The sequence below is a fragment of the Neoarius graeffei genome, chromosome 12, assembly GCF_027579695.1.
Source record: "Neoarius graeffei isolate fNeoGra1 chromosome 12, fNeoGra1.pri, whole genome shotgun sequence".
Taxonomy (NCBI): domain Eukaryota; kingdom Metazoa; phylum Chordata; class Actinopteri; order Siluriformes; family Ariidae; genus Neoarius; species Neoarius graeffei.
In genome coordinates, this window is record NC_083580.1 from 63,206,334 (window position 1) to 63,230,625 (window position 24,292).

A 24,292-nucleotide genomic window follows, 5' to 3' on the forward strand; every position below is an offset into this window, starting at 1 on the left:
TAATAATGTTTTTATTTGATCTCTGAGTTATCCTACAAATGGTGAATAAAAGAAGATTTTTTTTCTAGTTCACATGTATGATATTGTGAATAAACAATAGAACATGAATGATTCATTTTGTCCATAGGTCTAATTTTTACAATTAGATCTATTTTAAATATTGTTATATTGTGCCTTCCACTTTTGGTTAGGTGTTACATTTTTTTATTTTTATGTTACAGCTGTTTTTCAAATGTGAATAAACGTTTGTGGAATCTGTGCCATTGAGCAGGGATGCATAATCACTGCAGTTTCCCCTTGGAGTTGTCATCATCTCACTCTGGAGTCATCATGCTGTCCCTTATAAAAATACGCTCATAACTGTCCTCCTCTTCAGGGCTGGGCTCATATCTTAATGAACCCCTTACATCTCGGTTCACCAGTACTAGACATACATTTATTCATGTACATGATTTGTAATTTATTATAAAAATGTCTTTTTTTTTTTTTTGTACTTTGAGAAAGTTATGGTAATTTGTAGTGTCTGAACCTGTTCTGTTCATAATATCAGTGCAATGGGTCTGTAAAAAATCATTGTATGCCCATGGTTTGTACAAAACTATGGCAGTCACTAACGATAGCACAGCTGAGGTTTGGTTTGTACATCAGCAAATGTTCCACGTTGCAATGACTGCGGGACCAATATCAAAACTTATTGTTGCAATAATAATGTCACTGTTCTTTATTTATTTGAATGCTATCATGGTCTACACTCTTTGGAATAAGCCTGTTTTTAAAGAGACTCCACGCTACATTCTGTTTACCCACATGCTTCTTAATGACACATTACTGCTTATTGTTACCTCTTTGCTGTATATTTTAAGTGTGGCTTACCTCAAGCTAGTAAGGGCTGCTTGTGCTTTTATGATTTTTGTTTCAACTACTACTTTCAATAATGCACCTTTAAATCTGGCTGTGATGTCACTAGAACGTTATGTGGCTATACGCTTTCCTCTAAGACATGCTGAAATAACCACTCCGAAAAGAACTTATATTGCTATCGGAGTCATTTGGTTTATTGGTTCGATGACATTCATAATTGACTTGCTTTATGGAGTAGTGATGGATTCTAACTATTTAACTGTACAAATGTTGTGCACAAGAGAAAGGCTCTTCATCAAGCAGTGGCAGGTCGATGTTTATCAGGGCTTCAACATATTCTGCTTTGTGTCAGTGTCTATGATCATCCTTTTCACTTATGTCAGCATTTTGATCACAACCAGGTCCATTTCCTCCAATAAAGATTCTGCTGCAAAAGCCCACAAGACCGTGCTACTGCACCTCATTCAGCTGGGCCTGTGCCTTACTTCTTTTCTCTACAGCATTATAGAGCAAGCTGCAGCAATGGCCGGAAGCAGCAGCCTCTTTGTGGACTTACGTTATGTAAACTATTTGTTTGTGCTGGTCTTGCCACGCTGTCTAAGTCCACTCATCTATGGACTGAGAGATGATGCTGTACGGCCCTTATTCATGTACTACTTCTGCTTTGCTGCATGTAAACATAAGTCGACAGTCAATGTACACTGAAGAGAAGCCATGAGTTCAGATGGTTAAGTATACAATTGAAATGTAATGTTTACTACTAAGATGACCTATGTAAAAAAAAAGTTGTAGTCGTGGTTAGACATACGAATAGGTACCCTGTAACTCAAAGATTACACTCTGCTTGGTGCTGTGATTCAACCTTGTCAAACACACTTAATCCTATTCAGCTATATGCCATGTACAACCCCGATTCCAAAAAAGTTGGGACAAAGTACAAATTGTAAATAAAAATGGAATGCAATAATTTACAAAATCTCAAAAACTGATATTGTATTCACAATAGAACATAGACAACATATCAAATGTCGAAAGTGAGACATTTTGAAATTTCATGTCAAATATTGGCTCATTTGAAATTTCATGACAGCAACACATCTCAAAAAAGTTGGGACAGGGGCAATAAGAGGCTGGAAAAGTTAAGGTACAAAAAAGGAACAGCTGAAGGACCAAATTGCAACTCATTAGGTCAATTGGCAAGAGGTCATTAACATGACTGGGTATAAAAAGAGCATCTTGGAGTGGCAGCGGCTCTCAGAAGTAAAGATGGGAAGAGGGTCACAAATCCTCCTAATTCTGCGCCGACAAATAGTGGAGCAATATCAGAAAGGAGTTCAACAGTGTAAAATTGCAAAGAGTTTGAACGTATCATCTACAGTGCATAATATCATCAAAAGATTCAGAGAATCTGGAAGAATCTCTGTGCGTAAGGGTCAAGTCCGGAAAACCATACTGGGTGCCCGTGATCTTCGGGCCCTTAGACGGCACTGCATCACATACAGGCATGCTTCTGTATTGGAAATCACAAAATGGGCTCAGGAATATTTCCAGAGAACATTATCTGTGAACACAATTCACCGTGCCATCCACCGTTGCTAGCTAAAACTCTATAGTTCAAAGAAGAAGCCGTATGTAAACATGATCCAGAAGCGCAGACGTCTTCTCTGGGCCAAGGCTCATTTAAAATGGACTGTGGCAAAGTGGAAAACTGTTCTGTGGTCAGACGAATCAAAATTTGAAGTTCTTTATGGAAATCAGGGACGCCGTGTCATTCGGACTAAAGAGGAGAAGGATGACCCAAGTTGTTATCAGCGCTCAGTTCAGAAGCCTGCATCTCTGATGGTATGGGGTTGCATTAGTGCGTCTGGCATGGGCAGCTTACACATCTGGAAAGACACCATCAATGCTGAAAGGTATATCCAGGTTCTAGAGCAACATATGCTCCCATCCAGACGACGTCTCTTTCAGGGAAGACCTTGCATTTTCCAACATGACAATGCCAAACCACATACTGCATCAATTACAGCATCATGGCTGCGTAGAAGAAGGGTCCGGGTACTGAACTGGCCAGCCTGCAGTCCAGATCTTTCACCCATAGAAAACATTTGGCACATCATAAAACGGAAGATACGATAAAAAAGGCCTAAGACAGCTGAGCAACTAGAATCCTACATTAGACAAGAATGAGTTAACATTCCTATCCCTAAACTTGAGCAACTTGTCTCCTCAGTCCCCAGACGTTTACAGACTGTTGTAAAGAGAAAAGGGGATGTCTCACAGTGGTAAACATGACCTTGTCCCAACTTTTTTGAGATGTTGTTGAAATTTAAAATTGCCTAATTTTTCTCTTTAAATGATACATTTTCTCAGTTTAAACATTTGATATGTCATCTATGTTCTATTCTGAATAAAATCTGGAATTTTGAAACTTCCACATCATTGCATTACGTTTTTATTTACAATTTGTGCTTTGTCCCAACTTTTTTGGAATTGGGGTTGTATATAAAGCTGAGCACTAAGTCTCTGTATGAGAATAAAACAAAAGTTTTGTGCCCACTCGGATATTTGGCCTTAAACTGGCTGCTCAACTAAGCCATGCTATTATTGAACTTTAAAAATAAGACAATCTTTTATGCTGAACTGATCATTTAGTGGTCAGTCAATTAAAATGATCAGTTAATTTAATTCAAGAAATTAAATGTAAAATGTATATTCAGGGGTGGCACAGTGGTGTAGTGGCTAGCACTGTCACCACACAGCAAGAAGGTTCTGGGTTCAAACCTAGTGGCCAACGGCGGCCTTTCTGTGTGGAGTTTGCATTTTCTCCCTGTGTCTGGGTGGGTTTCCTCCGGGTGCTCTGGTTTCCCCCACAGTCCAAAGACACATAGGTTTGGCTAATTGGTTGCTCCAAACTGAACATAGGTGTGAGTGTGAATGGTTGTTTGTCTTTATGTGTCAGCCCTGTGATGATCCGGTGACTTGTCCGGGGTGTACCCTGTCTCTCACCCATAGTCAGCTGCGATAGATTCCAGATTGCTAGCAAACCTGCACAGAATAAGTGGTTATGGATAATGGATGGATGTATATTCAGTACAAGAACAAATCCTAAAGCAAGCTTAAAAAAACAAATGCTTGTAAATATTATTCATCTGGGTGTCTTTTATTTAATTTTTCTTTCGTGAGTATTTGTCAAAATTGTGCTAATTTAAAATAAGTGTCGTCCAACTCAAGCTTACATACTAAAACAAGATTATTTGACAAGAACAGACTTTAAAAAAAAAAAAAAAAGAGTAGGCAGCTAATTTTCTCACCTAAAGGCAGGTGGGATTGGTTCCAGCTTCCCCCACAATTCGCATGGATATGCTGTATCGATAATGGATGAATGGGTGGATGGAGTAGGCTAATCTGCAGAATGAATGAACAAATGAATGACTAAATACACTTAATTGATTAGCTCTGCATTAAGAAATGAAATCTAGTCATTTGGTATCAAATGTGGCTCTGACTGCATCGGTAATACGTTCACTGATAATCCTCCTTTGTGCACTTAAGCTGTAGAGGTATAGAATATAAAACTTTTAAGCTGTTATGTTTATTTGGAAAAAGTGCAATCACTTTAGCATATAGACTTACTGAGTCAAATAACAGAAATATTGGTAACAATGAGATTGGTAGGATGCAAGTGCAGAAAGATTTTAGGGCAAATCCATTTTGTCATGAAAATTTTGGCATGAAAAAAATCGCAGATAGACAAACAATCCAATTCACAAAGGAAAGAGAAAATACAAAGCAAACAAGTAAACAGCTCACAAATGCACAGTCAAAAGACTTCTCATCTCATCATTTCTAGCCGCTTTATCCTGTTCTACAGGGTCGCAGGCAAGCTGGAGCCTATCCCAGCTAACTATGGGAGAAAGGCAGGGTACACCCTGGACAAGTCACCAGGTCATCACAGGGTTGACACATAGACACAGACAACCATTCACACTCACACCTACAGTCAATTTAGAGTCACCAGTTAACCTAACCTGCATGTCTTTGAACTGTGGGGGAAACCGGAGCACCCAGAGGAAACCCACACGAACACGGGGAGAAGATGCAAACTCTGCACAGAAAGGCCCTCGCCGGCCACAGGGCTCGAACCCGGACCTTCTTGCTGTGAAGCGACAGCGCTAACCACTACACCACCGTGCCACCCCCCCAGTCAAAAGACTTCGCAAATAAAATGGTAAACTGCAAAGATAGTCAACTTTCTTCGAAAAATCTGTACATACCTTACACGCAGTGGTGGAAAGAGTAAATAAAACCTACTGACTTCTGTAAAAGTGCTGCTAATGTAGTAATAATTCCTTATTTCCTTACTTTATCTTACTGTACCTTATCCCAAGCTTTACAAAAATTGGCAAAGCTCCACACACATACTGTACTGTCTAGATTCACTATTTTTCTCTCTCTTTTTTAAGATGTGTTGAGCTGAGGATGTTCAGCCATTGCTCTTAGTCATATGGTTCTGTATGATAACCCAGAACACATTCACCTTTGTGGCATCTCAATTTACATAGAAACCTGTTTTAGTTTCCGTAATGTTATCACAGACACATACTTTTCAAAACTTCTCACATCTTGCCTCACTGCTAACTCCCGCAAGTGTCACCTGGGGCTGACAGAAGCACAGTCCCTGGGGTATCGCATCGGCAGGAGTCTACTCAAGCCACATGAGAAGAACATTGAGGCTGTCTGGGTGTGCCCCTGTCCCACCACCAAGTGACAGGTATGTGCCTTCTTGGGTCTGGCTGGGTACTACTGCAGATTCGTCCCTAATGTCTTCTCTGTAGCTTCTCCCCTTTCAAATCTGACTAGGAAAGGCCAACCAGAGAAGGTGCAATGGATCAACAAGGCAGAACAGGCCTTCCAGACCCTGAAGTAGGCCTTCACCACTGTCCCCATCCACCACAACCTGGACTTCAACAGGCTGCTCCTTGTCCAGAGGTATGCATCGGAGATGGGCCCGGGTACTGTGTTTTCCTAGGCCTTAAGGATGAAGAGCATCACGTGTTGTTTATAAGCCACAAGCTGTTCCCTGCCGATAAAATGCATACAGCTATGGAGAGAGAAACCTTGGCCATCAAGTGGGTTATGGCAAGTGGATGACAAGAGCTAAAGATAACAATGCTTGTGTTACTCACTGGCTTTTTGTCCCTCCAAGACTTGTCTTTCCAGATCCAACCCAAAGCTGGGACCCAGCGTGGGAATGCAATGGCCGTTCAAGATGCTATGGCCTCTGGGCTGAGTCTGCATGGAGGGTAGGCTTGGAGCTAAGGGCTGGGACTATGACAGTGGCTCAGGAAAACCCCAGCCTAAGCAATGCATTACTCCTCACACTACTGCTCTGATGGTGCTGAAGGTACAAAGTCATTTCAGCACCAGTGTTTTGGACCACAAAAAGCAGTGTGGGATGAGGCAGAGACATTTAAGCACATGCAGCTCTAGTGGCTTAAGCAGCCAGGAAAGTAAAAAAAGGTGCCACCACTGACACAGGTCAGTTAAGCTTTGTCAAGACAAGGTAGCTGATGTCCTTCCTTCTGCTAGGCCACATTGCCGACACCAAAGACAATGAGAACATCACTAAACCAACAAGAGCTCTCCCAGTCTGTGTCCATTGTGCCAGCCTGCACCTGTGAAGGACAGGAGACCTGACTCACTCACTACAAGGCCCAACTGTGACCCACCAGCCAGCCAGTACCTGTGCACGAAACCTGCACCATAGAGCATCAAGCTCAGGGATGTTACCCCTCACCAAAGACACCACAGCTTTTCCTCACTCCCTTTTTTCCAGTACCCTGCACCTTAAAAATAGTGTCCTGTGTCCGTGTTCACCCGCTGCAGCCATGAGTCACTACATTGGTATGTAAAATATTCTATAATATTTACTTTTTGGATCTGAGTGATATATGTACACATTAGACTAAAAAATCTACTTCCTGAGATGCACAGCACAGGAATAACAGTGTAGAACATGACTATTTAAGAAATCTAGGATGAAGAAGGCTTCAGTGTCAAACATAAAGGAGAAAAAATGGAGAGAGTGATATGACCAACAAAGCTGACCCCAGGATGCAATAGTTTTTACAATACAAAAGCAGCTTCACTTACGAACAAAGGAAGCCCCCATGGTCAAAGACAGATGCAGTAACACATGCACATTCACTGGCTGGCTAGGTGGGGGTAAAATCCACCATAGCATGGTTATGAGCCCAAGGTCAAGAATTTTTTATTGTCATTTCAACCATATACAGTGGGTACAGTACACAGTTAAAAGAAACAGCGTTTCTCCAGGACCAAGGTGCTACATTAAACATCACAGGACTACAAATCTACATATAACAACGTAAAGTGCATGAGTGCAGTGAGTACAAACATTGCAGACAATAAACTACACACAATATAAAGTGCAGGCAACAAGGACAATGCAAAAATGAAAACTAGCACAACCAGACAGTACATTGCCAACCAGTACCTGTTTTGTTACGGTAATGTGTAAAAAGTTGAGTGTGTTTTGAGATAGTATATGTAAAAAGAAATAAATACCAGTATTTCTCTCAGTGGTGCCCCACCTACCAGAAGATCTTGCCGCCTTGCCTGTGTTCCAACAGCTTCCAGTTCATGGCAGGCCTATGCCTTGGAGGTTCCTGGGTTGTTCCTGACCATCTGAACCAATTTCCTCTTAGTTGAGTGTGACAGTTTGGGTCATCTTCCAGCAAAGTGGCTTGACCCCTTCCAATAACTTGTACTTACATACAATTGTTTGAACTGATGATCTTGGAATCTGCAGTTGTTTAGAAATGGTTCTCAGAGACATTTCTGGATTGTGTAAACCTGTGATCCTCTTTCTTGGATCTACACTGAGCTCCTTGGACTTTCCTGTCCTGTATTTGTGTTGGTCAATCCAATGAGTGCTGTCAAACAAACTTTTTATGTTGGTTGGCACAGAGAAGCTACCAGCTGTAGTCAATCATGACCATGAGAGGAAGATGAGAGGCCTTGGACTTAACAAGTTAAATGACAATTTGGAACTTTCAGTGCCACTGAATTAATAATCTAAATGGGCATACAGTATATAAAAGTTGGATCCTGTATGTATAATTCTGATCCTATCTTGATTTTATAAAACCCAAAATAAATTATAATTTTTGCTCCAAATTCTTTTTTTTTTTACTGAAGTTGTATGTTGTGCAATCATTTTGTCACAAAAAAGGAACAGTTCAAAGAAATCTTGAAAGCCCAATATTGCCAAGACATTTTTTGTCCATGATGACATTCATCCATTTATGTAAACCTCTGACCACAACTGTATACATTGTCTCTTTTTCTCTGTCCTTTTAATAGTTACCCTGGGGGTGTTCAGCCATTGTTCTTTTAGATATATGGTGCTGATGACCCCACTCACTCCTAAGACAAATCAATTTACATTGGAAACATATGTTTAAGGGTCCAAAATGTTATCTTCATCTAATGCTTCCTGTATCTTGATGAATAGCCCCATGAGAATATGGCTTTTTGTTTTGTTGCTGATTGCCATATACAGTGGTACAGTAACTGCTTTTTTTTAATCTGCATTATGACATACTTGGTAGATGGTAAGTAAAGAAAGATAGCTTCGTATTCAAAAAATTATTTTTAAGTTACATATGAATATCATGGATAGCAGTGAAACTGGAAAATTAATTTTGTTTCTAATTTTTTTTTACTGTTTTAAACATTGTTTTTATTGACCTTTTCATTGTGGTTGGGTATTACAATTTTCAAATTTATGTTAGATCTATTGTTCATATTATTCTATAGCTATTGCTCAACTATTGTTTACCCACATGCTTCTTAATTATTTGATTCAGCTCATTGTTACCTCCATGTTGTAGCTCTTCAGTCTGTCCTTCTCCAAATTAGTCAAAGGCATTTGTGGAAACTATGACGATGGGAAATGCATACTCACACTAAGAGTCCCAGTCCTCATCATCCCTCTCTAGGGTCACCATGTTCTCTATTATAAAGATCAGCTCATAACTGTCCTACTCTTCAGGGCTGGGCTCACATCTTAATGAACCTTTTCATCTCAATTCTCCAACACTGGAAATTTCTCCATTCACATCATTTGTAAAATGTTGTCTATTTTCTTTGTACTCTAGAAAAGGCTTGACTGTGAGAGAGTCTTGGTAATTTGTAGTGACTGAGCCTGTTCTGTTAGTATTATCACTGTGTGCTCATGTTTTGTATAAGATTATGGCAGTCACTAATGATAGCACAGCTGATGTTTTGTTTATACATCAACAAATGTTTCAGGTTGCAATGACTGTGGGACCAATCTCAAAAGTTATTGTTGCAACAATAATGTCACTGTTCTTTATTTATTTGAATGCTATCATGGTCTACGCACTTTCGAGTAAGCCTGTTTTTAAAGAGACTCCACGCTATGTTCTGTTTACCCACATGCTTCTCAATGATTCGATTCAGCTCATTGTTACCTCCATGTTGTACTTCTTCAGTCTGTCCTTCTTCAAATTAGTCACAGTTGCATGTGCTTTTCTGGTTTTTGTTTCAGCTACGACTTTCAATAATGCACCTTTAAACCTGGCTGTGATGTCATTAGAGCGTTATGTGGCCATATGCTTTCCTTTAAGACATGCTGAAATAGCCACTCAGAAAAGAACTCGTATTGCCATTTCAGTCATTTGGTTTATTGGTTCCATAAACTTCATAATTGATTTGCTGTATGGAGTAGTGATGAATTCTAAATTTTTTACTTCACAAAAAATTATATGCACAAGAGAAAGGCTTTTCATAAAGCAGTGGCAAGTAGATGTTGTTCAGAGCTTTAACATATTCTACTTTGTGTCAGTAACTGCAATCATCTTTTTCACGTATATCAGCATTGCAATCACAGCCAGGTCCATTTCCTCCAATAAAGTCTCTGCCACAAAAGCTCACAAGACCGTGCTGCTGCACCTCATTCAGCTGGGCCTGTGCCTTACTTCTTTTCTGTACAGCATTATAGAGCGAGCTGCAGCAATGGCTAGCAGTAGCAGCAGCCTCTTCATGGACCTGCGTTATCTAAACTATTTATTTGTGCTAATCTTGCCACGCTGTCTAAGCCCACTCATCTATGGACTGAGAGATGAAGCTGTACGGCCCTTATTCATGCATTATTTTTGCTTTGCCACAGGCAAATGTCAGTCTACTGTCAATGTACACTGAATTTAAGCTATTTTTTTCAAGTATACCATTATACCATATACCAATCTCACAGCATATGCTTAAGTATAGAATATAGATATTGTATTTACTGTTAAGGAAATCTATGCAGATAAAATGTAGTAGGAGTGGTTAAACCTTGTAACTCTCTTGATGCCCAGAGGTGGACATCAGTACTGTATTTGTTGCCTTAGTTTTGATCATCTTGAAGAAGCAGATGTTTGAATACAATCCTGGCTCCAAAAAAGTTGTGCCACAGGAAAATGTAAATAAAAAGAAAATGAAATGATTTGCAAACCCTTTTCAACCTATATTTAATTGAATACAATACAAAGAAAAGATATTTCATGTTCAAACTGGCAAACGTTTGTTTTTGTAAATATACGTACACTCATTCTGAATTTGATACCTGTTCAAGAATGGTGTTTGCAGATGTTTCCAGTGCTGACACAGCATCATACCATATGACTTTCTATTAAAGGTCTCGACATGTATGCACATGCACACAAGAAGGTATCCAGCTATATGAAGCATTGCCCCGGCAGTTAGCCAGAGTTCATAGAATATAGTTACAGTGGTGCTTGAAAGTTTGTGAACCCTTTAGAATTTTCTATATTTCTGCATAAATATGACCTAAAACATCATCAGATTTTCACACAAGTCCTAAAAGTAGATAAAGAGAACCCAGTTGAACAAATTAGACAAAATACTTGGTCATTTATTTATTGAGGAGAATGATCCAATATTACATATCTGTGAGTAGCAAAAGTATGGGAACCTTTGCTTTCAGTATCTGGTGTGACCCCCTTGTGCAGCAATAACTGCAACTAAGCGTTTCCGGTAACTGTTGATCAGTCCTGCACACCGGCTTGGAGGAATTTTAGCCCATTCCTCCATACAGAACAGCTTCAACTCTGGGATGTTGGTGGGTTTCCTCATATGAACTGCTTGCTTCAGGTCCTTCCACAACATTTCGATTGGATTAAGGTCAGGACTTTGACTTGGCCATTCCAAAACATTAACTTTATTCTTCTTTAACCATTCTTTGGTAGAACGACTTGTGTGCTTAGGGTCGTTGTCTTGCTGCATGACCCACCTTCTCTTGAGATTCAGTTCATGGACAGATGTCCTGATATTTTCCTTTAGAATTTGCTGATATAATTCAGAATTCATTGTTCCAGCAATGATGGCAAGCCATCCTGGCCCAGATGCAGCAAAACAGGCCCAAACCATGATACTACCACCACCATGTTTCACAGATGAGATAAGGTTCTTATGCTAGAGTGCAGTGTTTTCCTTTCTCCAAACATAACGCTTCTCATTTCAACCAAAAAGTTCTATTTTGATCTCATCCATCCACAGAGCATTTTTCCAATAGCCTTCTGGTTTGTCCATGTGATCTTTAGCAAACTGCAGACGAGCAGCAATGTTCTTTTGGAGAGCAGTGGTTTTCTCCTTGCAACCCTGCCATGCACATCATTGTTGTTCAGTGTTCTCCTGATGGTGGACTCATGAACATTAACATTAGCCAATGTGAGAGAGGCCTTCAGTTGCTTAGAAGTTACCCTGGGGTCCTTTGTGACCTCGCCAACTGTTACACGCCTTGCTCTTGGAGTGATCTTTGTTGGTCAACCACTCCTGGGGAGGGTAATAATGGTCTTGAATTTCCTCCATTTGTACACAATATGGCTGACTGTGGATTGGTGGAGTCCAAACTTTACAGATAGTTTTGTAACCTTTTCCAGCCTGATGAGCATCAACAACGCTTTTTCTCAGGTCCTCAGAAATCATCTTTGCTCGTGCCATGATACACTTCCACAAACATGTGTTGTGAAGATCAGACTTTGATAGATCCCTGTTATTTAAATATAACAGGGTACCCACTCACACCCGATTGTCATCACATTGAAAACACCTGACTCTAATTTCACCTTCAAATTAACTGCTAATCCTAGAGGTTCACATACTTTTGCCACTCACAGATATGTAATATTGGATCATTTTCCTCAATAAATAAATGACCAAGTATAATATTTGTGTTTCATTTGTTTAACTGGGTTCTCTTTATCTACTTTTAGGACTTGTGTGAAAATCTGATGATATTTTTGGTCATATGTATGCAGAAATATCAAAAATTCTAAAGGGTTTACAAACTTTCAAGCACCACTGTACATGCGTAACCTAATGATTTCCAGGAGTCACTCCAGTTGTTTCTTTATGACAATGGCACTTTTTGTTAAAAAAAGAACATTAGTTACTCTGTTTATATTTGAAATCAGTAAATTAGAATGTTAGGTTTTATATAGTTAATCAAAGGTTACACTACAACATATCTGAAGTTGTAATACAATGACTATCAATCAATTGTTAAGGTTGTGTGTAAATTATATTTTAGGGCACTCCAAAATAAAAATTCCCACTGGATGTACAAAAGTGTCAGTAATTCTGATTTTCATAATATTCATTTGTATATGTTGATAAATGCCAATAATCTATAAATTATCGAGCCTCTTTTTGGCACAGCTAATTTACATTTAAAAATACAATCCCAAATCAGAAAAAGTAGAGACAGTATGGAAAATGCAAATGAAAAAAGAAAGCAATGATTTTTAAATTTCATTGCAGACAGTATGAACAGATATTTCATGTTTTGTCTGGTCAACTTCATTTATTTTGTAAATATATACATCTATTCCTGCATTTCTGGCCTGCACCACATTCCAAACAAAAATTGGGATGGGGCAACTTCAGGTTTATAATGAGGTTAAACAATTACATAATGATATGTTTTGAAACATGCTATGTCTATAGGTGATTGTAGAAGATTACTGAAATGTTTTAAATCATTGCTCTTCAAAGAAAGATAGGAAGGAATTTGGATATTTCACCCCATATTGTGTATAATATCATTAAACAAGTCAAGGAATCTCATCTATGGACTAAGAGATGAAGCTGTACGGCCCTCATTCATGTATTATTTCTGCTTTGCCACAGGCAAACATCAGTCTACTGTCAATGTACACTGAATTAAAGCTATTTTTTTCAAGTATACCATTATACCAATCTCACAGCATATGCTTAAGTATAGAACATAGATATTGTATTTACTGATAAGGAAATCTATGGCAAAAAAAAATGTAGGAGTGGTTAAACCTTGTAACTCACGAGATGCCCAGAGGTGGACATCAGTACTGTATTTGATGCATTAATTTTGATTATCTCGATGAGGTAAATGTTGGAATACAATCCTAGCTCCAAAAAAGTTGGGACACTGGAAAATGTAAATAAAAAGAAAATGCAATGATTTGCAAACCCTTTCCCACCTATATTTAATTGAATACAATCCAAAGAAAAGATATTTCATGTTCAATCTGGCAAACGTTTGTTTTTGTAAATACACGCTCAATCTGAATTTGATACCTGTTCAGGAATGGGGTTTGTAGATGTTTCCAGTGCTGACAGAGTATCACACCATATGACTTTCTATTAAAGGTCTCGACATGTGTGCGCATGCACACAAGAAGGTATCCAGCTATATGAAACATTGCCCCTGGCAGTTTTCAAGGGTTCATAGAATATGGTTATGTGTAAAAGCTAATGATTTCCAGGAGTCACTCCAGCTGTTTTTTTTTTCTTTTTTATTATGTCAGTGGCACTTCTTGTTTAAAAAAATGGAACATAGTTACTCTGTTTATATTTGAAATCAATAAATTAGAACGTGGGTGGCATGGTGGTGTAGTGGTTAGCACTGTTGCCTCAGCGCAAGAAGGTTCTGGGTTCAAGCCCAGTGACTGACGGGGGCCTTTTTGTGTGGAGTTTGCATGTTCTCCCCGTGTCTTTGTGGGTTACCTATGGGTGGTCCGGTTTCCCCCACAGTCCAAAGACATGCAGGTTAGGCTAATTGGTGACTCTAAATCAGAGGTGGGCAAACTACGGCCCGTTGGCATTTTTAATCCGGCCCGCGGAAGACAATCATATAAACACGATTGAGCAGATCTATAAACTATAAGCGTCAGTGTTATCACGTAGACAGGTGTTCTAGAGATCCGTCTTTCCAGTCAGTCGTATTCACGCGAGATTACATTTGCAGAGTGGTGCAGCGCGTGCCATGGAAGTCATTCTGGTGCCCGTGCCACTGATGATCTCGAGAACACAGGATAAAACTTTACAATGAGTGGTCCTAAAAAAAGAAAAGTGGACAGTGAGTGCCGGGTGTTCAATAAAGAATGGACAAATAAATATTTTTTTGCTGAAGTCCGATCAAAGGCTGTATGCCTTATTTGCAAAGAAACCGTTGCAGTTTTAAAGGAATATAACATCAAATGGCACTTTTCCTCTAAGCATGCTAATTATGCTAACAACCAGTCAGCGCAAGCACGGACGAATACAGCTCAGCGGTTGCTGAGTGAATGTGAGTATTAACACTTTCTCTTTTTAAAACTATGTTGGAGCTGTAATAAGATGGTAGTCACATGTTTACAGACATACCGGTAATAATATAAAAAGTAGAACTCTTAGTAATTTTGGTTGTCGTGGGTGGCTGCTGTAGTGCTGGTGTTTGTTTTTAAGTACCATGTGCTTTTGGGTGTCTGCTCCGCCCCTCATTTATGTCCCTGTCTGCTATTATAGGTGTATTATGAGCAGCTGACCTTACTTCTGCTTATATCTGCTCCTGGACTTTTGCCTGTGGAGGTTATTCTGATCTATGAGTGGCCTTTTGGAATATGAAAACCTGTTTGGAACCTGTGTTTTGATTTTTTGAGGACTGGAAATATTTCAGTGAGTGACTTTTAACCTGAAAACCAGTTTGGAGTTTTTTGCTTTCTTGAGCTGTTTTGTCTGATTTTGTGGGCTGGATGGATCCAGTGCCAAACCATTGAACTGCAAATATGTTGGCATGGTGTGGTACCCAAACTGTTGAACTGCAAACATTTTGGAATGGTGTGGTACCCAAACTGTTGAACTGCAAACATTTTGGAATGGTGTGGTACCTCTCCTACTCATGGTGGTTGATTGTACTGGCAGGCTGGAAGTAGATGTTTAAAAAAAAAAAACACTCAGGTGTAAATCTACGAGTTCAGTGAAATGTACAAAAATGATATGTACTGATATGTAATTTAGTTCAATTTAATGATATGCAATTTAGTTGTATGTATAAAATGATAGAAATATACAAATACACTGGCATCCTACTCATCCTGGCAGCTCAAAGATGTAATTTAAGAATTAAGTGTGCTACTTTTCTTACTGTCACGTGTGTGTGTGTGTGTGTGTATTACTTTTCTGGATGGATCCAGTGCCAATCTACTGAACTGCAAGCATTTTTCTGCTCTGCCTTTGTTGACTGAGAACTAAAGTAAATGTCAATCTGATCTGCATTTGGGTCTCTGTCAGTGAAGGCCTTACAATAACACTAAAGCTTTTCCGGTTTATGTTCGATATGTATGAATTTGGTGTTGGCCCGGCCCGACTGGCAAATTTCAAAAGTCAATGTGGCCCCTGAGCCAAAAAGTTTGCCCACCCCTGCTCTAAATTGACCGTAGGTATGAGTGTGAATGGCTGTTTGTCTCTATGTGTCAGCCCTGCAATGATCTGGTGACTTGTCCAGGGTGTACCCTGCCTCTCGCCCATAATCAGCTGGGATAGGCTCCAGCTTGCCCGCGACCCTGCACATGATAAGCGGTTACAGATAATGGATGAATGGATGGAAATTAAAATGTTAGGTTTCATATATTTAATTAGTGGTTACATTACGACATATCCCAAGTTGTAAAAAAAATGACTAACTCTTAATTCATAAAAGATAAACTGCAGGCTTATGGATTAAGTATAAAATTGACAATAAATCAGACATTAACTAAATCTTAATAAATTAAATAATATCAATCAATTGGTAAGGTTGTGTGTAAATGATTTTTTAGGGCACGCCAAACTAAAAATTCCTACTGGATGTACAAAAGTGTCAGTATTTCTGATTTTCATAATACTCATTTGTATATGTTGATAAATACCAATACTCTATAAATTATCGAGCCTCTTTTTGGCACAACTAATTTACATTTAAAAATACAATCCCAAATCAGAAAAAGTAGAGCCAGTATGGAAAATGCAAATAAAAAAAGAAAGCAATGATTTTTAAATTTCATTGCAGACAGTATGAACAGATATTTCATGTTTTGTCTGGTCAACTTCATTTATTTTATATATATATATATATATATATATATATATATATATATATATATATATATATATATATATATATATATATATATATATATATGTGTGTGTGTGTGTGTGTGTGGCACGGTGGTGTAGCGGTTAGCGCTGTCGCCTCACAGCAAGAAAGTCCGCGTTCGAGCCCCGTGGCCGGCGAGGGCCTTTCTGTGCGGAGTTTGCATGTTCTCCCCGTGTCTGCGTGGGTTTCCTCCGGGTGCTCCGGTTCCCCCACAGTCCAAAGACATGCAGGTTAGGTTAACTGGTGACTCTAAATTGAGCGTAGGTGTGAATGTGAGTGTGAATGGTTGTCTGTGTCTATGTGTCAGCCCTGTGATGACCTGGCGACTTGTCCAGGGTGTACCCCGCCTTTCGCCCGTAGTCAGCTGGGATAGGCTCCAGCTTGCCTGCGACCCTGTAGAACAGAATAAAGTGGCTACAGATAATGATGAGATGAGATATATATCGGTGGCACAGTGGTGTAGTGGTTAGCGCTGTCGCCTCACAGCAAGAAAGTCCGCGTTCGAGCCCCGTGGCCGGTGAGGGCCTTTCTGTGCGGAGTTTGCATGTTCTCCCCGTGTCCGCGTGGGTTTCCTCCGGGTGCTCCGGTTTCCCCCACAGTCCAAAGACATGCAGGTTAGGTTAACTGGTGACTCTAAATTGACCGTAGGTGTGAATGTGAGTGTGAATGGTTGTCTGTGTCTATGTGTCAGCCCTGTGATGACCTGGTGACTTGTCCAGAGTGTACCCTGCCTTTTGCCTGTAGTCAGCTGGGATAGGCTCCAGCTTGCCTGCGACCCTGTAGAACAGGATAAATTGGCTAGAGATAATGAGATGAGATGAGATAATGATCTGGATTTGTCCTGTTTTGTTGCATTACAAGAATTAAAATGGACTTTTGGAGGGTTAGCACCATTTGATTTACACAACATACCTACCACTTTAAAGGTGCAAATTGTTGTTTTATTGTGAAACAAACAATAAGATCTCATCTCATCTCATCTCATTATCTCTAGCCGCTTTATCCTGAATACCTCAGGTATTCAAGTGGACAAAATGAAAGTAGTAGAGTTAATGTTTTGATTTAATTTCTGAGTTATCCCATAATTGGTGAATAAAAGGAGGTTTATTTTTTTCTGGTTCACATGTATGAGATTGTGAATAAACAATAGAACATGAATGATTCATTTTGTTCATAGGTCTAATTTTTATAATTAGATCTATTTTAAATATTGTTATATTGTGCCTTCCACTTTTGGTTAGGTGTTACATTTTTTATTTTTATGTTACAGCTGTTTTTCAAATGTGAATAAACGTTTGTGGAATCTGTGCCATTGAGCAGGGATGCATAATCACTGCAGTTTCCCCTTGGAGTTGTCATCATCTCACTCTGGAGTCATCATGCTGTCCCTTATAAAAATACGCTCATAACTGTCCTACTCTTCAGGGCTGGGATCATATCTTAATGAACCCCTTACATCTCGGTTCACCTGTACTAGACATACATTTATTCATGTACATGATTTGTAATTTATTAGAAAAATCTCTATTCTTTTTGTACTTTGAGAAAGTTATGGTAATTTATAGTGTCTGATCCTGTTCTGTTAATAATATCATTGCAATGTGTCTGTAAAAAATCATTGTATGCCCATGGTTTGTACAAAACTATGGCAGTCAATAATGATAGCACAGCTGAGGTTTTGCTTGTACATCAGCAAATATTCCAGGTTGCAATGACTGAAGGACTAATATCAAAATTTAGTGTTGCAATAATAATGTCACTGTTCTTTATTTATTTGAATGCTATCATGGTCTACACTCTTTGGAGTAAGCCTGTTTTTAAAGAGACTCCACGCTACATTCTGTTTACCCACATGCTTCTTAATGACTCATTACAGCTCATTGTTACTTCTTTGCTGTATATTTTAAGTGTGGCCTATCTCAAGCTAGTAATGGCTGCTTGTGCTTTTATGATTTTTGTTTCAACTACTACTTTCAATAATGCACCTTTAAATCTGGCTGTGATGTCAGTAGAGCGTTATGTGGCCATACGCTTTCCTCTAAGACATGCTGAAATAACCACTCCGAAAAGAACTTATATTGCTATCGGAGTCATTTGGTTTATTGGTTCGATGACATTCATAATTGACTTGCTTTATGGAGTAGTGATGGATTCTAACTATTTAACTGTACAAATGTTGTGCACAAGAGAAAGGCTCTTCATCAGGCAGTGGCAGGTCGATGTTTATCGGGGCTTCAACATATTCTGCTTTGTGTCAGTGTCTATGATCATCCTTTTCACTTATGTCAGCATTTTGATCACAACCAGGTCCATTTCCTCCAATAAAGACTCTGCTGCAAAAGCCCACAAGACTGTGCTGCTGCACCTCATTCAGCTGGGCCTGTGCCTTACTTCTTTTCTCTATGGCATTATAGAGCGAGCTGCAGCAATGGCTGGAAGTAGCAGCCTCTTTTTGGACTTACGTTATGTAAGCTATTTGTTTGTGCTGGTCTTGCCACGCTGCCTAAGTCCACTCATCTATGGACTGAGAGATGATGCTGTACGGCCCATATTCATGTACTACTTCTGCTTTGCTGCATGTAAACATAAGTCGACAGTCAATGTACACTAAAGAGAAGCCATGAGTTCAGATGGTTAAGTATACTATTTAAATGTAATGTTTACTACTAAGGTGACCTATGTAAAAAAGGTTGTAGTCGTGGTTATACATACGAATAGGTACCCTGTAACTCAAAGATTACACTCTGCTCGGTGTTGTGGTTCAACCTTGTCAAACACACGTAATCCTATTCAGCTATGTGCCATGAATATAAAGCTGAACACTAAGTGTCTATATGAGAATAAAACAAAAGGTTTGTGCCCACTCAGATATTTGGGCTGAAACTGGCTACTCATCTAAGCCATGCTATAAATAGAACTTTAAAAATAAGACAATCTTTTATGCTGAACTGATCATTTAGTGGTCAGTCAATTAAAATGATCAGTTAATTTAATTCAAGGAATTAAATATATAATGTGCATTCAGGTGTATTACAGTGGTGTAGTGGCTAGCATTGTCGCCTCACAGCAAGAAGGTTCTGAGTTCAAACCTAGTGGCCGACAGGGGCCTTTCTGTGTGGAGTTTGCGTTTTCTCCCTGTGTCTGGGTGGATTTTCTCCGGGTGCTCTGATTTCCCCCACAGTCCAAAGATATGCAGGTTAGGGTAATTGGTGACTCTAAATTGACCGTAGGTATGAGTGTGAATGGCTGTTTGTCTCTATGTGTCAGCCCTGCAATGATCTGGCGACTTGTCCAGGGTGTACCCTGCCTCTCACCCATACAGTAATCAGCTGGGATAGGCTCCAGCTTGCCCACGACCCTGCACATGATATAGCTGATATAGCCACATGGGCTCAGGATTACTTTGGCAAACGTTTGTCAAGCACTACGATATGGCATTACATCAAAAAATGCCTATTAAAGCTTTACTGTGCAAAAAGGAAGCCTTATGTTAACTGTATCCAGAAGTGCCCTTGACTTATCTGGGCTCAGAGGCATCTGGGATGGACCATCATGCAATAGAAACATATACTGTGTTCAGACTAATCAGTATTTCAAGTCTTTTCTGAAAGAAATGGATGCCATGTGCTCTGTACCAATGACGAAAAGGACCATCCAGACTGTTACCATCAGCAAGAATGTATTCCATAATGGCAGCATTAATTAGTTTAGTTTGAGTTTGCCACATTCTCACACACACACACACACACAAAAAAAAAAAAAGATAACTAATTATGAACAAACGAAATGTGGTGGGGGAAAGGAACAGGACTTATGTCCCAATTCCCACCTAACCCCTACATGCAACATATGCTGCCTTCAAGACAACATGTATTCCAAGATATTTCAACAAGACAATGCAAAGCCACATTCTGCACACATTATAAAAGGAATATCTGTGGAAGAAGAGGGTGCCTGTCCCCTCTGTCCCCAATAGAGAATGTGTGGTGAATTTTGAAACAAAAAAATATAACAACAACCCCATATTTTTGCTTGATAATGCACTCTGGCAGCATTTCCCAACACAAAGTACAGACTCCCATTCTTGGGAGTTCAAACTTGGCAAGTTCAGCTTGGAAGTACAGACTCCCAAAGATGAGAGATTGCAGTATGCCCAATCTGCATTGAAACAGCACCATTCTTGCTGACATTACAGCTCAGCTCGACTCGAGACTGTACCATGCATTTTCACTTTTATCCTTACTGTAATTGATATTTACCATAAAATAACATATACCAAATAACCTGTATTTTTATCATTAAAAATATTAATTGAAATATTAGTAAGAAATTATATATTCATGTTGATAGGTTTAGATTTGTCTGTACTAAAGAAAGTTGAATTGACAAAGTATGAGTGATCCAGAAATTTAGCCCTCTCCCCCCTAGGAGATTCTGCCTAACAGATCCAGGAACGACAGTCACTGACTCAGACACAGCTGTACAGAGATAATTCTCAGTTTATTGAAAGACAAACATGAGTATACTAGTATATCTACATTCAACAGTGTGATGTAGCTAAATGATTGGAAGGTGGGATTTCGTGAAGCCGAGTTGTCTGCATGTGATAGGATAGCTTCAACAGGTGATGGAGAACAGAGACTAGATGTGTGAGCGAAGATAAGTTTCAAGTATTTAACTGAAACTAGACAAAACAAGTAGCAAGCAAGCTAGCCAAAACAAGTTGCATGCATGCCAAACAATTATCTATCACATGTGTGCCTATAAAAGGGCCAATGGTGGGAAATGATTGTGGGGGTTTTGTCATTAACATTGGAAGAAACCTGAAGAAAATGTGAAGAAAGAAGGCATGAAAAATGGATCAGGCTGTGGTCATTGTTGTCGCTGGTATACTTTGTGTGAAATGCATTCAGGGATATTTGAGTACCGAAGACCACACAAGTCACCTACTGAGACATGTTTGATAAAACCTATGATTCAAAAACACTGCTCGGTGTTCGAACTGTATGTGGCTAAATATGAACTTTTGGAATTGGAACAGCTTATCTGTTAACAGATATCTGCCCTTAAACTGGCTGCTCAACTAAGCCATGCTATTCTTAGAACTTGAAAAATAAGACAATCTTTTACAACCCCGATTCCAAAAAAGTTGGGACAAAGTACAAATTGTGAATAAAAACGGAATGCAATAATTTACAAATCTCAAAAACTGATATTGTATTCACAATAGAACATAGACAACATATCAAATGTCGAAAGTGAGACATTTTGAAATTTCATGCCAAATATTGGCTCATTTGAAATTTCATGACAGCAACACATCTCAAAAAAGTTGGGACAGGGGCAATAAGAGGCTGGAAAAGTTAAAGGTACAAAAAAGGAACAGCTGGAGGACCAAATTGCAACTCATTAGGTCAATTGGCAATAGGTCATTTACATGACTGGGTATAAAAAGAGCATCTGTGGCAGCGGCTCTCAGAAGTAAAGATGGGAAGGGGATCACCAATCCCCCTAATTCTGCGCCAACAAATAGTGGAGCAATATCAGAAAGGAGTTTGACAGTGTAAAATTGCAAAGAGTTTGAACATATCATCATCTACAGTGCATAATATCATCAAAAGATTCAAAGAATCTGGAAGAATCTCTGTGCGTAAGGGTCAAGGCCGGAAAACCATACTGGGTGCCCGTGATCTTCGGGCCCTTAGATGGCACTGCATCACATACAGGCATGCTTCTGTATTGGAAATCACAAAATGGGCTCAGGAATATTTCCAGAGAACATTATCTGTGAACACAATTCACCGTGCCATCCGCCGTTGCCAGCTAAAACTCTGTAGTTCAAAGAAGAAGCCAAATCTAAACACGATCCAGAAGCACAGATGTCTTCTCTGGGTCAAGGCTCATTTAAAATGGACTGTGGCAAAGTGGAAAACTGTTCTGTGGTCAGATGAATCAAAATTTGAAGTTCTTTATGGAAATCAGGGACACCGTGTCATTCGGACTAAAGAGGAGAAGGACGACCCAAGTTGTTATCAGCATTCAGTTCAGAAGCCTGCACCTCTGATGGTATGGGGTTGCATTACTGCGTGTGGCATGGGCAGCTTACACATCTGGAAAGACACCATCAATGCTGAAAGGTATATCCAGGTTCTAGAGCAACATATGCTCCCATCCAGACGACGTCTCTTTCAGGGAAGACCTTGCATTTTCCAACATGACAATGCCAAACCACATACTGCATCAATTACAGCATCATGGCTGCGTAGAAGAAGGGTCCGGGTACTGAACTGGCCAGCCTGCAGTCCAGATCTTTCACCCATAGAAAACATTTGGCGCATCATAAAACGGAAGATATGAAAAAAAAAGACCTAAGACAGTTGAGCAACTAGAATCCTACATTAGACAAGAATGGGTTAACATTCCTATCCCTAAACTTGAGCAACTTGTCTCCTCAGTCCCCAGATGTTTACAGACTGTTGTAAAGAGAAAAGGGGATGTCTCACAGTGGTAAACATGGCCTTGTCCCAACTTTTTTGAGATGTGTTGTTGTCATGAAATTTAAAATAACCTAATTTTTCTCTTTAAATGATACATTTTGTCAGTTTAAACATTTGATATGTCATCTATGTTCTATTCTGAATAAAATATGGAATTTTTAAACTTCCACATCATTGCATTCCGTTTTTATTTACAATTTGTACTTTGTCCCAACTTTTTTGGAATCGGGGTTGTATGCTGAGCTGATCATTTAGTGGTCAGTCAATTAAAACAATCAGTTAATTTAATTTAAGAAATTAAATATAAAATGTATATTCAGGGGTGGCACAGTGGTGTAGTGGCTAGCACTGTCACCACACAGCAAGAAGGTTCTGGGTTCGAACCTAGTGGCCGACGGGGGCCTTTCTGTGTGGAGTTTGCATTTTCTCCCTGCGTCTGGGTGGGTTTCCTCCGGGTGCTCTGGTTTCCTCCACAGTCCAAAGACATGCAGGTTTGGCTAATTGGTAGCTCCAAACTGAACATAGGTGTGAGTGTGGATGGTTGTTTGTGTCTATGTGTCAGCCCTGCGATGATCTGGTGATTTTTCTGGGGTGCACCCTGCCTCTCACCCATAGTCAGCTGGGATAGACTCCAGCTTGCCAGCGAACCTGCACAGAATAAACGGTTATGGATAATGGATGGATGTATATTCAGTACAAGAACAAATGTTAAAGCAAGCTTAAAAAACAAATGATAGTATTCATCTGGAGGTCTTTTCTTTAATTTTTCTCTCATAAGTATTTGTCAAAATTGTGATAATTTAGAATAAATGTCTTGCAACTCAAGCTTATATGCTAAAACAAGATTATTTGACAAGAACAGACTTTTTAAAAAAGAGGAGTAGGCTAATTCTCTCACCTAAAGGCAGGTGGGATTGGTTCCAGCTTCCCCCACAATTCGCATGGATATGCTGTATCAATAATGGATGGAGTAGGCTAATCTGCAGAATGAATGAACAAATGAATGACTAAATACACTTAATTGATTGGCTCTGCATTAAGAAATTAAATCTAGTCATTTGCCATCAAATGTGGCTCTGACTGCATCAGTAATAAGTTCACTGATAATCCTCCTTTGTGCACTTCATTTATTTTATAAATATGTATACACTATATATGAACAGGCTGTTACTAGTGACGTTTCATGACATTGCACAAGTTCATGAGAATGCAAGTACAGAGAAGAACGCATATTGAGAAATGCTACAGTACAGCAGCCTGACAGTGACTCCTGGTGGAGCAGTGCAGAACCACACACAGGCTAAAGGAAGCTTTTAAATTAGAACATTTGTGGAAATTGTCAAACCTACTAATATATTCATCAGTCATAACCATATATTTTTCTCTCTTGTCTTAGAAAACTCTAGACTCAAAAACAGGTTTTTCCCTATAGCCATCAGTAAATTGAACA

General features: G+C 39.4%; 3 protein-coding genes across 3 annotated transcripts; all 3 read left to right on the forward strand.

Annotated features, from left to right (window-relative positions):
* Window positions 1-600: 600 nt before the first annotated feature.
* LOC132894990 (odorant receptor 131-2-like) lies at window positions 601-1,566 on the forward strand. Its single transcript, XM_060935140.1, has one exon. It carries the CDS (start codon window positions 601-603, stop codon window positions 1,564-1,566), a length of 966 nt encoding a protein of 321 aa, XP_060791123.1.
* Window positions 1,567-9,138: 7,572 nt separating this feature from the next.
* On the forward strand, window positions 9,139-10,110 carry LOC132894991 (odorant receptor 131-2-like). The gene has a single exon (XM_060935141.1). It carries the CDS (start codon window positions 9,139-9,141, stop codon window positions 10,108-10,110), a length of 972 nt encoding a protein of 323 aa, XP_060791124.1.
* Window positions 10,111-17,990: 7,880 nt separating this feature from the next.
* On the forward strand, window positions 17,991-18,956 carry LOC132894992 (odorant receptor 131-2-like). Its single transcript, XM_060935143.1, has one exon. It carries the CDS (start codon window positions 17,991-17,993, stop codon window positions 18,954-18,956), a length of 966 nt encoding a protein of 321 aa, XP_060791126.1.
* Window positions 18,957-24,292: the final 5,336 nt, after the last annotated feature.